Source organism: Glandiceps talaboti, chromosome 15 (genome assembly GCF_964340395.1).
Source record: "Glandiceps talaboti chromosome 15, keGlaTala1.1, whole genome shotgun sequence".
NCBI lineage: Eukaryota > Metazoa > Hemichordata > Enteropneusta > Spengelidae > Glandiceps > Glandiceps talaboti.
In genome coordinates this window covers 4,304,898-4,324,049 of record NC_135563.1, presented here as the reverse complement: position 1 = coordinate 4,324,049, position 19,152 = coordinate 4,304,898, and the positions used below count along the sequence as shown (strand labels likewise).

The 19,152-nt window shown below is 36.4% G+C and overlaps 1 protein-coding gene across 1 annotated transcript in view; it reads left to right on the top strand.

The window, feature by feature from the left end:
- Positions 1-13,141, top strand: part of LOC144446850 (uncharacterized) — a 30,225-nt gene extending 17,084 nt beyond the window's left edge. The window contains exons 11-12 of the mRNA XM_078136691.1: positions 8,371-8,445; positions 10,693-13,141. Of these exons, the coding sequence (XP_077992817.1) occupies positions 8,371-8,445; positions 10,693-10,743 (126 nt within the window). The 3' untranslated portion in view covers positions 10,744-13,141. The remainder of the gene's footprint in view (positions 1-8,370; positions 8,446-10,692) is intronic.
- The last annotated feature ends 6,011 nt before the right edge of the window (positions 13,142-19,152 follow it).

Below are 19,152 nucleotides of genomic sequence, written 5' to 3'. Positions count from 1 at the left end.
AAATCAGTCAGGAATACTGTTGATGGGAAACTTTTACTGACCAAATACATACAAGTGATTCTTTGTATGATTGCTTCAGTGTCAACGTACAGAAAGTTGCCTTCACCCCCCCCCCCCCCCCAGCCTCTCATTTTACGACTCAACAGACGAATAGTTGCAAAACTCTCAGAACATGATTATTTTACAGCTGCATGATCAGAAACATTGTTATATCAGATCTTAAATCTGTGTTTATACCTGCAGAAGCTGAACTTTAAAGAAATTTGAGGCAATAACCCTGATTTTGTCTGAAATATTAAGCACCACAGAAGCATGATGTCTATGCACATTGTCGTAAAATGAGCAGGGTATAGATTCCATGTTTTCTGTTCAAACATATGCAACTTGGCTTGTGCATGGTCAAATATATTATATCAGCCAGTACTTTGATTCTTGTATTGTTCACTTGATATTCTTTGTTTTACTGACAGTAATCAAGACTAATAAGCTGTGTACCCGATTGTATAGAAATAACGATACATTGTAATACATTGTAACTTAATTTACAGTATTCACAGTCTCTGACACTATCATTTTAAAAAGATCAGTTTGTTGCTTAATCCAGGTTAACATGACTACAGGTATTACTTGCCAGTTTTCTTTCATTCAAACTATTAAGTTCCATTATAAGATTTGGGGGATCAAGGTATTACAAGGTAAAAACAGTTTCTTTTCAGGGTTTGGTACAAAGCATTTGTATGGGTAACCTTAGCAGGGTTGTGATTTAGGTCGAGAGTCTTCCAACTAGTACAGGTTGTTCTATATCCAGCGCTCCAGTCTATAACTGTTATCCCCAGTGGTCAATGTGGTTCATCAGCATGGTGAAGTACATTTAAAGAAATGATCAGTAAGCTTGGAGAAATTTGATATATGCAGTATTATTTTTTAGTAACGAAAACTTTAACAGCCCAGTTATATGGAAAGAGAAACCTATTTAAGATGCACAAGCTGAGTTTATATATATTTGGGCGTAGTTTTTGCTGCATATTTAAAAGGTACTTGCAGTAGTGTACTTACTGAAGCACAATTAACCATCACTTGCATTTGACTGAACTCAAACTTGGTATTAAGATGTAGCCTATGAACAATCTGATGACATAATTTATCATGTTCATCGAAAGATGTTCAAGTAATCCCTACTATGCAATCAACCGTGACTATGTCGCCTAGTTTCATTCCTCTTTCCTCGATTTTTTAAAAATGAATTTGTTGATATGTTTTCAAGTTTATATGATCTAGATTTTATAGTCTTGTGAAAAGGAACAGTTTCCTGTTGTTTGTCATGCTTTCCCAACAGTATGACTTTTTAACATTGAACGGTTTTGTGAAAAATGAATTTTGCACTTCAAGTTTACAAATATCCCATGCAAGATTTGTCATGAATTGTTAGATAAATATGGCCAAATGACGTATTTTGATAGATGTGTGTGACATTCCACAGCACATCAACAAAGAAGCCATGACAGTTGATGCTGTGTTCCTCTTGAATTTCAAGTGGCCACACACAAGTTGTAAAAAAAATCAGAAAAACCTAAATATTGACAAGTGTGTTTTGTGATTAAAACAAATTGGAAAGTGTTCTTGAAAAGTATGTGTACACATAGTATGACAGCACCAAATGTACACCAGAACAAAAGATCCAGTACACAAACAGTCACAATTTAAAACAAAGATTTCAGTGTGGGTTGTACTTGAGAGAGCAGTATGTTCACAAAGTTAAATGACACAGGTATAAGAATGTTAATGCAGTGTTTGTAAGATTTGCAATGTTCTTCCCCATTGTACAGTCAATTTACTTAAATCTTGGGCATTTCCAAACATGTTTTGTACATGCTGTTTTACTGTCTGACTTGTTGGTATTGGTTAGGCCCTCAAGATGTATTTGCCTGCCTGGTATTATGCTTCTGTCTATCTCCAGTCATTGTAACCACCCTGAAGGTGTGTATACAGATTGAGAAAACTGTTTTTCTCCACGGTGCACGGTGTGTACGTCTTTTGTTCCATTCTGCACTTGGGCTCAATGAGATGCGATAAGTGCCGATCTTCTCTTTCTCCTGACACCTCCAACACAAAAACAGCTCTCTCTTAACTGCGCTGAAAGGCAAAGATTGATTTTTGTGTGCTTTCTACAGAAAAAGGCCTCCCCAGACTCTGACGTTGTCCTTGACAACACAATTGAACCTTATCCTTGTACAAGTGAATAGCTGTCTGCTAGAGCCACTTGACAACAAACAGTCGTGTCACTTTCACAAAGATTACATCATTTAACAGTATTATTAACCTTTGACCTCTCATTTAGGGTACACCCCCCATTGTTGTCGCCAGGTTAGTGCAGTCTACATGTTACCAGAAATTATCGTACAACACCATTTCCCGCCAATGCTAATTTTTGTCACTTTCCCTTTTTTTGTAAGAATTTTGTGTCAAAATTTTAACCAATCTCTTCTCTGTGTCTGTGTCTTCATTAGAATATTAAAGTTGTAATATTTTGTCAATTTTTTCTTACAAGTGAAATTATTATGTCAACTGAAATAGCCATGATACCAGTTAGTGTTTCAGCCATCTCTTCACCAGACGCCATAATTACAAATGAGGTCGTGTGACTTCGGCTAATATTTCATGATAGATGTGCCAGACAGGCAGACTTTATTTGTTGCAAACATTTCAACACAGACAGGTTTTAATCCCACATTGGAAGCAGTCCAGTAATAAATGAGTTACACAAGATATACAAAAGAAGTAAAATATTTCCAAATGTTGTATGTTTGCGATACAGGAAGTGAAAGACTTGAACAATGGCGGCATACATGTAAGAGAAAAGTCAACATTAGACAAGTGCATATGGTAAACACTTGGAATGACGTTTGTGTCCTGTCACAGAGTACCACCACATATCGACACTGAAATCATTATTATTAGCTTGTTTTCTGACTTGATGGACCGTTCATTTTCTCAATCTGGTTTAATCAAACAGAAAAACTGGCTTCATTGTTGTTATTTTCAAGTCAGTTCATGTAACTGATAGAAAGTAGTAGAAAGAAAAGACAACTAGGAGAAATGGAGTGTGTAAAACATCTGTTGCATTGTGCCTACCATTGTTACTTGGCAAGGGTTCTCTATTGTCATATAAGACATGGAATGATCCACAATGTCTTTACATGGAGATGACTTCAAGTTACCTCAATTCCAGTTTAGTTGGTCAAGTGATTGAAAGCCTACAAAGTACAGATGGTCAATTGAAAGCCTACCAAATTATACGGTTTGCAGAATTTGAACAAGCTAGAGTTCTAGTAAAAAGCTCTCCACAATACTCTTGTAAATTGGTTTAAACAATTTTTAACAGGTTTAAAACCAGTTATTAAATAAATAGACTTTCGCAAATCTGGTGACTTTTACACAAAAATTTTTGTACAGAGAGTATAGTTTTTCAAAGGGAACCAATTAATATACACTAACTACCCGGCTATGAGCGCACTAGTAGACATCTATTACTAAGAGAACTGTTATGCAGCAACTATTTCCCTAGGCTGAAAGTCAGGATGGTAGGTTCCAAGGGGAGGTGTTGAAGTATACTAGGGGTAATAACATACACTTATTGCCTCTCTATGAGTGCACTAGTAGACATCTATTACCCAGAGGGCTTTTATGCAGCAACTGTTTCCCTAGGCTGAAAGCCAAAGGAAATAGTTGTTACATAACTGCATGAGTGGAAATATGACATCTACTAATGCCCAAATAAGGCCAGACAATAAGTGTTTTATATCACATCATATTCTCAAGCACATATTCTTTTTATAGTCAAAGCAAATTAGCAGTAGGACTCCTGCTATGTGACTAGTGCCCTAGGGAAAATAGAATGCGACTAGTGCATGATCAATGAAAGTTGATGTCACTATGGGTCACTAGACTACACCATGTGATACGATCTAAGCCAATCACTGACAACTGCAAGAAAGTGATGTGTTATAATGGATAATACTAGGAATTCAAGTACCTATTATTTGCTGACTACACTTTAAAATACAACATTAATTCCCAGTGTCTCATTGATAAGGATTTGCAGATCTTGTAACAGAAACGGAAAATCTAGTAAAAGTTGGATTGGTTAGTAAACATTGTACCATAATTTTAGATAAGTCTGAAAATAGTGAAATTCATTTGTTATATCATAACTCAGTAGTCCTATATAAAGGCATTGTGACATCTGATATTAACTTAGCAAGCTATTTATATGATTGATTAGTTTTCTGTTGAGTTAATAATAATGATAGATATTTGAAGGTAGAGGTGCTTGTAGACCATGTGCATCATATATTGATATTAATTTGCTGTGACTTTCAATAATGATGTTACAGTCTGGTTGATAATCACAACTTTAAGGAAACTTAATTTTTGTACAAGTTTTGGGGTGAATCTTTTAGTCATAATGAAGTATATGCAAATGATTTTAAACTTTTGTTGTCCATAATACATATCCTGCATTGTATTTTTTGTAGTCCAACATTTTTTAGCTCCGCTGTCAGCGAAAGCTGAAAGCGTAGCTTTAGGTATAGGTGGGTATTGAGGTATAGAGAGTAGAGTGAATCATAGGTGTCCGTCAAACTTTTATATTTTTACTATCTATTCCGAAAGTGACAGTCGGAATTCTTCGATATTTGGTGTGCATGTTCCCTGGGGGGAGGCTATTCAGATTTGTTCATGCCAAGTTGATCTGTGCCATTTTCAATTTTTTATGATTTTTTTTCATAAAATGTCATTTTCATCAACTCCTTGAAAACCTCTTATTAGATTGCTTTGATATCTGGCGTGTTGATGCGCAGGGGGTAGCTTACTCAGATTTGTTAATTTCAAGTCAGCACATCCTCATTTTTATTTTTTATGATTTTTTTTTTGTAATTTGAAAAAAAAATGAATATGTTAATGAGCATAATGACCGACGCCATATTGGAAATCAGTCGACGAGACTTTAAGTAAACTGCCACTTTTCAAAAGACACTATTGACGTCAAACAAGCAATGTAATATGTGCTATAGTCATAATTCTACGCATTGGGCGCCCAAATGACAAGCGTTTGTTCGAAACAGGGTTGTAAACTTCAAATACATAATCAGCCAGTCCGCAACATCCTCATTTGCATACTCTATCCTGATTCGACCAGAAGCTGAAGGTGACCTCATTCGACCGAGCGATTTTCCACAGCAAGTATCTTGAGTATCAACACAGGACGTTCTTGGTACTCACTAAAATCACACTTCAGACCCACTATAAAAGTGTGATGTTTTCAGATAACATGTAACTTGTGGTTAATTCTATATTGTCGTGCAATTTGGAATGACAGTGAACCAGAATTCAGACAACTTGCGTAAGGAAGGGCATGCCAGGCATGCGGTTGAAGTTATGGCCGACAGTTCACATGTAAAGTTAAACGACATGAACGTGTCTTGCCTTTCCAAAATGCAAATATTTGGCAAGTAAAAATAATTAAAATAATTACAACTTTAATTTGGCTTCAGACTTTGCATTATGTTTTGCGTATCTTTCCCCGTTTTACATGTAAATCCGAAAAGGTTCTCTCTCATCATGTCATCAGTGTCAGTGATCATACCGCGCGGGGTAGTCATCTGGTGCACGAGTCTGTATTACTGACTTGACTCTAAACACCGGAGGGGGAGGGACAATTGTCAGAATCGAGTCCCGAATTCCTCCGTATGCAAGCAGGACTACGCGCGGGGCTGCTTTGAGTACGAGCGAAGTGAGGCATGTTGAGGTATTTTGTTGAGAATTATAAATATTGCGAAATGTCAAGTACAAGGTTTAAATACAATGGAATGATGAAAAAAATGGCAGAGTCTGCTGACAGGCGCCGGTCACAAGAAACACTGTGAATTAAAATATCAGACGATGTATGTATTAATCGCCGACAATCCACCCGTATGCACGAGGGACTAACCCGGAAGCAAGTCGTTGTCAGCCATACGTTACAGTGGTAACATCGTCCGAGAAATCGCTGCGTTCAGAGTGTCATTATTCACAGAATTGTTGTTTTCGAGTGAAAACGCGTCTTGAATTGTATAACTCTAACAAATGAAGACATGTCAAGTTATATTTTGAAAGTTGTATCGCTAGTTTGAGACGATTTTCTCACGCACTATAGTACTATCGAGGCTTACTTGGAAGTAGTAGGACCTTACTCCAGTTCATCGGGAAGTTTAGCCAGTCCGATAATTCTTTCTGGTTTAGTTTACAACACTTTTGATCACGCAGATTTTGTTGTTGTGATGAAAAGAAATAAAAAAAAAAGATCATTTCAACCATTTCGTTGTGTTTTCTTTGTGAAAGGTAACCGAACATGAACGAGTGTTACCACTGTAACGTATGGCTGAGAATGACTCTCTTCCGGGTACTTGAGATTGTCGCCGTACGGAAACTAAGATGGCGATTAATACATTTCTTCCCTATATATATCTACCACAACTAGTACAAGTTGAATGTTGTTGACTTTGTAAATTTGTTAGAAAATTGAAATTCAAATTGCCTCAAAATTATTTTAGATCCCTAGTTTATTTCATTCATCATTAAAATTTTCCAGGGTTACAGCTGTAAGACACTGGAATTATTTATAGCCAACCTCAAAATCCTCTTTTTTTCTTTTTCTTGTGTGCATTTCCCAGTCATTTTTTTCTGAGATTTTGTGCAATTTTTCATAACAGTAGATTTTTGTTATAAAATGGTGACTATGGTATAAAAGTACAATACATTACCAACTTCTGTGTAAAATGTGTTTTATAGTGAGACATCATATGAAACCACTAACCACTTTATTGCATCGCTAAAACAAAACTGCATAGTGAAGAGCTGAAGACCTGAACCACTTCTACATGTCACCAAAATAAAAAATTAAATTAAAAAAAAAACAGCGGAGCTATTCTGACCGATAGGTCGCTTGTCTATTTCTCACGTAAACACAATCCTCACTTTTTCTTGTACATAAAAGTGTGCTCTTAACTCGTTATCCATACCCCCCCCACACAGTGTGCTCTTAGTTCTGTTATCCATCCTCCACAGTGAAATGAGCATATACATGTAGTCCATCAAGTCACTTGTTAAAGGCTGCTGCATAGACACCAAGTTACCAATACAGAGCGTGGCTTTCATTCCATACTGTCCTTCAAAAGACAGGGCCCAGTTCAACTTAAGATTACTGATGGGCATGAATAAAAAACCCAGTTTTTGTGGCTGAATTAAAGAAAAAAGTCTGTCCAGAACAAGAGAGTGATCCTATGTAATCTTTATAGTGCCCCTGCACTAATAACACTAATACGAGAACCTAGGATGGAATACTTGGCCTTTAAAGACAGTCTGTAGAACTAAAGACACAAATTACCAAATGTTGATCAGATGGTAGCTTTGAATCTTTCAGTCTGATTTACACAGAGGAGATAACTATATGTCTTGTACTAAGTTGTAGTATGTATTGGTACCAGGCCATGCCAGGTAGATTCTGTGAAATCAGTTTGAAGTAAGCTTGTAACCCAATATGGCCACTTCTTGAGATTCACTCTGAGACTACAGACAGCAGTAACCTTTGACCTCTTCATCCTACAAACCAATACTTGAACATCAAGTAGGTCAAGAGATGATTTTGCAAGTACAAGCACCCAAGCTATACCTCCTTGTCACTGAGTGGTCATACAATAAACACGGCCAAAACAACGAGTGGCAGGGAGGTTGGACTGTTTGTTTTACTAGTTTACCTCCTAACAACAACTCCTTGTGAACAAACACAACATTGTGAATGCTTCCCTTTCAACTGGGTTCACATACATTGGCTCAGTCTCAGATGTATCTACTTCAGTGTGATCACATACAAACTTTGTGGGCTTGCTCAAACTGAGGAGCACTTGTAAGCTAGTAATGGAGAAGACTCCTAAAGCATATAATACTACTATTCAAGCAGAATTAAGCACTAAATTTAAGTAAGTCCCCACTTGCAAAATGGTCGGCAGTTTTATTTAAAAATCTGGAATTGTTTCTAGGATGCTAGAGACATGATGAGAAATGAAATGTTTTCTTCTTGGGCTGCAATCTGTAGACAGAGTTTACACTTTGCTATAATTTATTGGATATGTATGAAAAATATCATAATTTCATCTGTCTTAAAGATTATATTTCTACAGAATTGAGAAATACTTGATCAGCGTTGACTCAAAGTTGTGGTGTAAAAGTTTTTTAGAATGTAAATGTTTACTCTTCACTCAAAACAAATAGGACAACCAAATAGTTGTACCCTATCCAACACTTTCACAGTTTGTTCTGTTTGATTATTTGTAGTCCCCTGCACTGCCTAAGAAAGAAGGCCGATTTGAAAACTGGGTGCGAAACAAATACAAGGTTGACGACAAACAGGTAGGTCTTGTGTTATCTTTCTCACTATCTTATCATTTGTAATCAGAGCCTTTTGCAAATCTTATCACAGGTTACGATCAAAGCCAGGGCTGTGTGAAAGTTAATCCGGCCTTTTGTGATTGGAATCATCTTAGCTTGTATCATTACCAGAGGAAGAGACACGGCATGAAAGACAGCAAATAGGGAAACAAAAGGCAAAGAATAGGGAAATTATCTAACAATTGAGTACAATGTGAAAAGTAAAAGAGGAAAAGTTATAATTATGAGGTATTAGGGGTAATTAAGCAACAAAGCACCCAAAAGGTGATAATGAGTCAAGACCTGTGTTTCTTCTTCTTTCATACCTGTAAAATGTTATCACAAGATATCCATGCCTTCATAGTTTTTTTGCCTCCACTGCCCTAATGGCTTGTGGGTGTTTGATGTACTCTCCTGTTTTGTTCATTGTTTACCTTGGTAGCAAACTGACTTCAAAGTTACTTTGCTGCTTTCTATTGTGTCAATTTGCAACCCCTTAGGGCTGTTTGTTGGCTCTTTCTTGCTATCCTATTAAAGCTAAGAATATATCACTTTAGTGATCCACCCCCTCGCCTCCCACTTTGGTCAATAGCTCCCAGGAAGTTGAGCATTTGCACTTCGAATTTGGAGCAATTAGGAGTGCAGTGGGCATGCAAAGAGAATTGAAAAAAAACAACCACAGCAAATGTGATGCAGCTGGAACTTTCAATTAAAGAGTACATAATTGCAGTAAATTGGACTTTGGACAAAATGGGTCTTTTTGAGAGAGAAAATGAGTGCCGACACAAATGTGGTGTAATTGGTAGCCTGTCTAATTCATGTAAAAATACTGGCCTTCTAATTGTGTGTCAGTAATTTAATTGACGTTACCTGGGTTTGTGAATTTGCTGACCTATCGTGAAAGTAGAGTGTTGTGTGGCATTATGGTATCTAGGCAGTAGCAGTGGGCAAATTGACCAGATACACAATACACACTTCACTGGAATAACGTCATAGAGTGGCAGTCTTCAAATGACGTCATTCCATGCCAGTCTGCTTTATTTCCTGGCATCATTTCGTTTGAGTAAATGCAATGATTATATTTGGTATACATATATTTACACAGAACGTTGACATTTTGCAAACTGAAAACACAAGGAAACGATAAAATGATACCCTTACAATTTACACAAAGGGAAAGTAAACGTTCATGGAAAGGTTAGGATAGCTGCACTACAGACTTGCCTTCAAATGCTACTGAAATGCTACTAATTGTAGGTGATATTATTTTCATTGTTTCATCAAAATTGACTGCTTGGATTTCAGATATACAATTTACTCAAAATCAGGCTGAAAGACGTGTCTCTTAAATTTCAAATTATTGAAGTATTTTTTCCATAATAGTAAACTAAAAGATTTTTTTTCTGTTTTTTTTTACATTGATAAAATAAGTCTCAGCATTTTATGGCAGGTGTGTGTGTGTGTGTGTGTGTGTGTGTCTGTCTGTCTGTCTGTCTGTCTGTCTGTCTGTCTGTCTGTCTGTGTGTGTTAGTGTGTGTGTCTGTCTGTGTGTGTGTGTGTGTGTGTGTGTGTGTGTAAGAACTAGGTAACTGAAATAACTTTAAATCCTAGCCCTCTTGGGGATGATCAAACAATGTCATACAAGCTCAATCAATCAAAATTTGTTTGTTTAGGGGGAGGGGGTCTAGGTCAATGCAATTGCTGAACTTCATTTTTGCACTGTTAACCAAATTTCAAAAACTTTCCCACCTTCAATGATAAAAGGTTCTGTATTTACTACTGAGATGTTGATTAAAATTCACTGCTAATACTGTGCTGTGTTTTTCTGGTTAGTATTTGAATGTGTTTACAATGTTTTTACATCGTATTGATCATAGTGGTCAGACCATTACAATTTTCACCATGCATGGTTTATACACCATCTATAAATGTGTCGATGGCACACTTGTGAACATTCGTATAGGACAAGGGGGAGGAGGTTTTGGCATAAACGAACAAGGTTCATTTGTTGAGCTGTGTGCCATTGTGCGATCGTCTCTTAGAGGCATTGATTTAACACATCAAATAAGAACCAACAAAATAAGTAGTTAACAATTGTTAAAAGATGTATGCACAATACCTGACAGATGGACGAAAGGTCAAAGAGAAAAGAAAAAAATACTATGCATTTTCTCTTCCATTTCAAGAACTTACAGTGTTGTTTTTTTTTGTTATATTTTCTTTTTGCAGAAGATTAAAGAGCTTTGGACCTGGCACCAGAAGACAAACATCAAATCATAGTACCTTACAAGAGTTTATATAGAGAAAAAGACAGAGTGCTCATACCCTGAAACACCAATAACTATAAAAACTGGTGTGGGGGAGAGAGAAAGAGAGAGAGACTAGTGATGTATTTTGTACTGCCCATGTACTGTCATAAATTATGAAGTACTTCTTATCATTCCACTAACTGTGACAACTAGAGATGGAGCACTCTAACTTCTCTATAACAAACAGTTTCATGGACCAGTTTTCTTTTGGAAGCACCACACGTATTCTGAAACTTCTGTATCTACTAAAGTGCATGCTTATACTAAAGTTGATACTTGACTAGACAGAAGCCCTTTTCATGTGTTCTAGAGAAATTGTTATAAAGAAGTTACAGTCCACCGTACAACACAACCCATAACTCTTATTTTACACTTGATGTGAACACTTCTCAAGACCAGTTAGTGACTTGATGTTTAGGTAGTTCCCTCTATGTTTGTACAGGGCAGGTGAAAACAACACCTGCAGCAGTGACAGTCAACAAACCTGACATCCACATTTTGCAGTTACTAGTATGTTATGCATCAATCTTTGTAGGATATTGTTCTTCCATTTTGGCAAGACTGGCAAATGGTGCAATCGATCTTCACACTCAGTTGTGGCTTAGACCACCACCCCCCACCCCCTAACATATTACTATTTTCAAATAAAAAACAACTATTTTGTTGCATCTACACCTAATGTTTACACAGAGACAACAAAAATGCAATGATTTGAAAAAACTACCAAAACAGTCCATTTTCATTTGAAATCTGAGTCCATATATCTTGATGGGAGAAAACAAAAAGATTCAGAAAAAGGAGTTGTGTAAATGATGCAACAATTTTAAAAACACACTAATTTGACTTGGGAATAACCTGACCGATGACGTACTTATGCACTCACTTTTACCACTGTGTTATGTGTGTGCACGTACAACATCATCGTTTTCAATTTGTGCCATCTTTGTGTGTTTCCATGTAAATAGTGAAAAACGTTTGCCAGATTATTGTGTAAACACATGAAAACATATTAAAATGGAAACAATAGGAGGTCTTTTATTCAACCTTATAGAGTGGGTGTGGTGGAGAAACATATTTTTGGCAAATTTAAATACTGGGATGTCATGTGGTCATGAATAATCAAGTGTTGCAAATAATAGAAGTGATGGGGGGTCTTTGGGTTGTACCGAAATAACAAGTGACAGCTTAGAATGTAATGTATTGTTATTATCAGGGTATATACACTTTTTCACATACTTAAGCCATTTTTTTTTAGTTTTGTGTAGTTATATATCACAAGATTTAGTTGTTTCAAGGTAATGTTATTACTCTGTGTCTGTTTTACTGATTTCTTAACAAATACACAGCATTTGTAAATCTTACCGTGATTGGACACAAAACTATAGTTCATAGATGCATTTATTATTCAGCCAATCAGCATTGTTGATTTCCAGTTATGTAGGGAAAGTGAAGTGTAGTACGCAAGTCATCAAGAATCATGTAATTTGATTGGTTTAGAAATAAGATTTGAAATAATACAAAACATTTTGTACCTAGAGTATGCATTGCATTGTACATTGCATAACAAGACATTTTTTTGTCTACTCAAGTGTAGTCTTGTTGCTATGGTAACACTTTTAAAAATAGAAACCGAGTAAGAACAAAACATTACGTTGCTTTATTGCAGAAAGGTGTTAGAATATGGATGTGATAGATAGAGAGAGGGAAGTAGTACTTCAAAGTTCAATATGGACATTCTGAACAAAATGGCAGCCATCTCAAGTTCTATAGTAGTGTTGTAGTACTACTAATTCAGATGAGTTTTGAATAAAAGTCATGAACTCTTTATAGTGTGATTAAGATTGCAATAATTTTAATTCTCAAATCACCATCTCCAAGCTGTATATTGTCTGTTATACCATAAGGTGTCCATGACGATGCCCTCACAATATGATGTCTCTTAACAGTGTTGTTAATGGTTACAATGATAGAGTATAGTTCTATATACTTTCAAAAGTCCAGTGAAGGAACCATCAGAGGGTTTCGTTTTGGCCTCCCCTATCTAGTTCTACTTACATATAGTCAATGTAGTTGAACATCTGCTGTACCCATCTGACTTTTGTTAGAAGCCTCCTATCTCACACCCACCTAAGTTTTGTTAGAAGTCTTTCCTATCTCAAACATAGGATTTATAACTCACCAGTACTTCATATGTTTTTGACCTAATATAGTGTACTTATGAAGAAATGAGAAACAATTTTTTGTAAGTTGATTATGGAAATCACACTTCTGTAGCAGTATGTATGTATGTCATTATCTTTACAAAACCTTATCTGAAATCATGTTCCACACTGTATGTAAGAAAAACTGTAGAAAAGAAATAAAAGTCAACTGTCTATTTCTAATGACACACCCTTGTTTGCATGGCATTGCTATCTTTCACATTCACTGTAGGAACCTTTGTTGGGACAACAGTCATTAAGTCTTTGTTTTCGCCCAATTATTTCATTGTTTACCATTACAATAGAAATCTTGGAGACACAAAGCCATGATGCATTTAATGAGGGCATGTGTATTCAGTGTGTAAGTTTGTTTTGTGTCTTAATTGTGTATTCTTTCTTGTCTTAATCCACCCACTAAAAATCTCTCCCTCCCTTCCCCTCCTCCCATTTTCTAAAACCCTTTCTTTTTCAAAAAACTGATTAAAATACAACAGTTCAGAAAAGATTAAAAAGAGTGGATGGGTAAAAAGTTCTGAAAAAAGTTGTGAAGTATGTTTTAGACTTTTGTAAGCCATGATTTTGTTATCTTTGTTTAAGTTTAGGCATCAGTTGAATTTCTTAGAAGATGAGGGGGCACCAAAAGTCATTTTGTCTTCACTTGCAGAATGAAGCATTATCATGTAGTTGTGTAACCATTTGTGGTCCTACACTTTATACCAGAGTTGGTAGTTTAAAAGATGAAGTGTGCCAAATGTAGGAATATTTCAATATTTACAGTCACTTGTTCACTACAAGGCTCTCATTATTGACTGGTCTAGAAATCAGGAAATATTACAATGAGACTCCAGCAACACAGACGTCTTTTCTTGCTAAAGAGAATAATTAGTACCATTTAAATTTATGAAAGGTGCCGACAAAGCTGTGATAAACGCCGATTTGCACAACTAATCACGCAATGGGATGTAATTAGGTCCCGTATGTGTAAACAAGCAAACAATTGTTGAATAGTTATGAGTTGCGGCAAATCCAGCGCCCTCAATGTCACAAACTTATTTGGCAGACAATAGCTTGGCATGAATGGTCTAAATTGACCAAGTAGTTCAAGTGTGACCACTTGATCTTGCTCGTCACCTCAGTAGCCTACAACCGACCCCTGCAAAACTTACACTTTTCAGTTGTCTAGCTTCTGGTATTCCGCCATCTTTAACGATAATCACAATTTTCAATCATGAATTTTATTTGGACGTTGCTTTTTCAGTAGAGATTAACTTATTAAATGTGACAAATTTCAAAAACATGGAATCAATACATGGTTTTTATAGACAAGTGCCAGTGTGACAACCATACCTAGCTTTGTACTTGGCCGGCGCCAGGTACAGAGCGATCTGGTCTCGAAAACGAGGCTTGATTGACATTTCGTGTGATGTCACATGTAAATCAGTGAACATTGTCGTCTGCCAAAAGTTAGTGCCTGGATATTTGATTGACAGATTATTAACAGGTGGGTGAGTGTCATTTTACTAAATCATAGGTTTTCCAACAATATACAAACGAACCGGCTAAGTTCTGAACATGCATACCGTGTTCGCTTTTTCTTCGTACACCTGCGCTCAACCGAAAGAAAAATGTACGTATTTACACAAAATTTCTTCCGCAACCGTTCAAGTTTAGCGCGCATTCTCGAGGTGGTCGTTCGTTCGTATCAGAACATTGAAGTTTTAGAAAGAGAAACATAGTTCCTTCAAATACGACATATCCATTACAAACCGTGGAAAGAACATGCAATATCGAGTATGCACGATTATCATGTTTAGCCTCAGTACCATTAATAATTGACGGGATGATGACAAATGATGTATATCACTTGTCATTCAACAACACTCTTACAGTATTAAATCAAAGTAAGAACAAGAAATAGTATGTAAGGTTTATGTGACTAGTGCTAGATACTAAATATGAATTGAAGGAGGCAAAAGTATGGGGGGGGCGATCGGAGAAATATCCCACTATTAAACTAGTGCACCCAAAGTACGCCGTTGTATCATACATTGTATCAATTATGACGTGCAGTATATATATATTCTTGAGTACCAAGCTGATAGTTTTACAAACTGCCTAATATATTCTATGATTGTTCAAATAAGTCACGTGTTTAATTATCTCAACATGGTATCAGTCATGTTCTTTTGAATACGAAAACCATTTCCTTGTCACAAATGGAATAAAAGCCACTCTTGTGCTTCTGCTATGTAAATGGTGAAGATTGCACATGATTCAAGCTTAATGGAGGCCCTTATCCCTTTCGCGATACAAGTTGATGTTGCTGTGAATTGTAAACATATATATACATAGCAACAAATAGTTACAGAATGTCTCCTCGCTCTTCACTTTCTGTATTAAATGGCATAAAAGTAATTTTAAGTTTACAATAGAATTATATTTGAGATGCGTATGGGTTTGATGAACTCGACGATAAAATGCTTCAACAAGTAGACAGATAGTAAGGGCCATATAGAATAGCAATACTCCTTAGGTACCAAAAAGTTACCATTAAATCGATGAGACTCTTGTAACATGTAATGTTTCCGATGTGTTATTCTTGACTGTGTTGCCTCTAGCTATGTCTATCCCAAATCACTTGGGGGGGGGGGATAGAGACAGACAGGCAGGCAGGCAGGCAGACAGAGACTGGCAGGCAGACAGGCAGACAGACAGACAGACAGACAGACAGACAGACAGACAGACAGACAGACAGATAGATAGATAGACAGACAGACAGACAGAAAGACAGACAGACAGATAGACAGACAGACAGCCAGACAGCCACAAACAAACAAACTGTGTTTGTGTGTAACATCCGACTGTAACATACATACATACATACATACATACATACATACATACATACATACATACATACATACATACATACATACATACATACATACATACATACATACATACATACATACATACATACATACATACATACATACATACACAGACGGACGGACGGACGGACGGACGGACGGGCGGACGGACAGACAGACAGACAGACAGCATCTCAGACTACCTATTACACTGCATTTTCGTCAGAGACCATGTTTTCACTCTCTTACACTGATTTGTGTAAACTTCCGCGACTACGTCAATTTGCTTTAGATGAAGATTTGAATCGTACGTCATTTCGTTACTAAATTGTTGACGTACCAGTGGAAACCCCTGGATAATCTGTCGATTAGATTTTTATCCGTCGCTAATGTTAAATGTATGAGATGGCCTGAACGTGATGGAAAGAAGCGTTAATTATACTAATACTGATGTAGACGTGTGTTGTGGTAAAAAGGCGTTAATGCTACGTGAAATCAATCGTACTCTACCTTTTTCTATCCCATGTCTCATTTAATGGCCTTCACCGTTTGACATTATCAAGATGGCATTATCTTGTATTAATTCAAGCGTCAACGATTGCAATATTAATGTATTTGCGGTTTCTACGCTGTGTTGTTTGTCCATAGTCATAAACCATTCGGTCTCTTGACGACAACGCAAACTACTTCTTTCGCGATCTTGACGGCTACGCAAACTACTTCTTTCGCGAGAGTGAAAAAAAAGCTTACTCGACAAAATGCTGCCGTCATCAACAGGGCACAAACTTAGATTATTACATTTTGGGACGTAATTTCTCAGTATTCTACGATCTTCTGCATACTGAAACATAGTTAAGTAAGAACCATCTATTGTAAGAGATAACTTATAAACGATCCGATGACGTCATTATTTTTATACTATAAAAATGTCGAGAAAATTCTTACTATGCAATTAACAGTTCTAACAGTTGTATTAAATGTCATGCAACGACATTATACTAAGAATAGTTTAATTGGGATTTTGTGTAAGTTTGTTCACTTATCAAGAGTAAAAGTTTATAAACTCAGCATGTGCCACTTTCCGTTTCAATTCTTTTTCCACTCAAAATATTCCTGGATTGGTTTGGTTGCCAGGAATGTTCAGACATCACAATAAGGCAAACTTGCAACTGGAACAGAGCGTCAGCTATCTCGACAGAAATCTTCTATATATATTTCAATGTCTGGCACGATAAAAATCCTACAAACATCTTAGTTAAATTTTGAGCTTCCGATATCTTTCATTGCCAAACCAATACAGTGTAATATTATATGCTTTGATTAATATTCCAACATTTTAAACAATTATCCTATTCAGAAGAAATCATTTATAACAATCTACGAAGATAGTTGGGCATTGAGTGCAAATAAACAAGGTAAGATGTTTTATTGAGCCTGAAGATAAAGGTAGTAACGTTAGTAAGCTTTGTGGCGAGCCAAACGACGATCTGTTTCTCCGTTAATACGTTAAATTGTAATATTGGGTTGGTTTAGAGTAAGGGCTGGTGAATGAACGAGCAATAAAACTAAAAATTACTTGTTGGTCAGCAACGTTTTCAAATACAATTATGAAAGAATGTATAAATGTTTCAAATGTTTTCCTTTACGAACGCCCATTGACGTACGAACTTTTCTTAATGGGAAAATTGCAGTGGTAATTTCCTGTTGTAAAGAAGTATGAAAAGAGGCTTGAAATGTTACGATTGAAAGGGTTTCACTCGCGTTAGAAACTATCGATATTTTATGCATGAAATAAACACGCCACTCAATCATTTCTTAACTATAAATAGCCACAGAGAGTATATCATGGACTCTAAATCATGACTTTGCATATATATATATATTGTATGTATAATTGTGTCATGCCCATCTTTCATTACTTGGCAAAAAATTTAACAAAACATGTTTGTTTCCGAAGTCATTAGAAAATAGGTTAAGTATAGTAGGTCGGAATTTTTTAATTTTTTTTATTATATATTTTTTGGGAGAAATTGCTCCGACCCAAAGACAAGATACTAGCTGGTCACAATACTTGTGTGACAGTTTGATGAGGTGTAAAAGAAAGAAAATAATTGAAGACAATTGTGTGAAGCCGACAAACACAATATGCCGATCGGCTGTACTGTATGAATTCAACTTACAGTTTGAAAACGTCCAGTTTCCCTGGAATGTTTTTTTTAAATAACCAAAATAATTTGGCAATAAATTTTACACAGATATAGAAGAAAATTCTCACTATTTTGAATGTAAAAAAAAGTTTAGGGTCGGTGGCTTAAACCAGGGTCGGTTACCGGAAACACACCATTTTTTAAAAATATGCCTGATGTTACAAATCAGCTTGGGAACACAATTCACTGTTTAGTACAAGGATGTGTTACGTGGGTTCCCAAATGAAGTAACAAGAACTCACTGTTTAATTATTAAGATCAGTATAAATGTCATATTGGCATACGACATGTAATTCCATTTCAGTGACAGGATGAAGTATATTATCCATATTTGGAATGTTCCAACGTTCTTAATCTTATTCAACGCAGTATGTGCATTCTTGAAATAAACGATTACATAAGATATTTCCAATGGTACTCTTAATCAACAACTTTAAAGGTTGTCTGTCTGTCTGTCTGTCTGTCTGTCTGTCTGTCTGTCTGTCTGTCTGTCTGTCTGTCTGTCTGTCTGTCTGTCTGTCTGTCTGTCTGTCTGTCCGTCCGTCCGTCCGTCCGTCCGTCCGTCCGTCCGTCCGTCCGTCCGTCCGTCCGTCCGTCTGTCTGTCTGTCTGTCTGTCTGTATGTCTGTCTGACTGTCTGTCTGGCTGGCTGGCTGGCTGGCTGGCTGGCTGTGTCTGTCTGTCTGTCTGTTTGTCTGTCTGTGTTTACTTGTTAGCTTAAGTTATCCAGTTAATTTGTTTGTTTGTTTGTTTGTTTGTTTGTTTGTTTGTTTGTTTGTTTGTTTTTCGTCTACCTTTACGTTTACTTCTCAATATTTGATATTGTGCATGTTTCAATGGAACAAACAAACAAGTGTATGTAAAATGTGTTAATTCAGCATTCTGTAACAATGTTGTGAAAATTTGTCCACAGATCTCACAGAGAGTTGGGGAATCCATTCTTCCATTCTATTTTAGATGTACCAATTGTAACGACATTGTAATGACATTGTTTGGATTCTTTATTTTCATTCTGACTTCATCTCCTTAATTACAACTAAAACAGAACAGATCGTCTCTACTTGGCTAATCGTAGTTTATCACCCTCTTTAACCACGTTGACA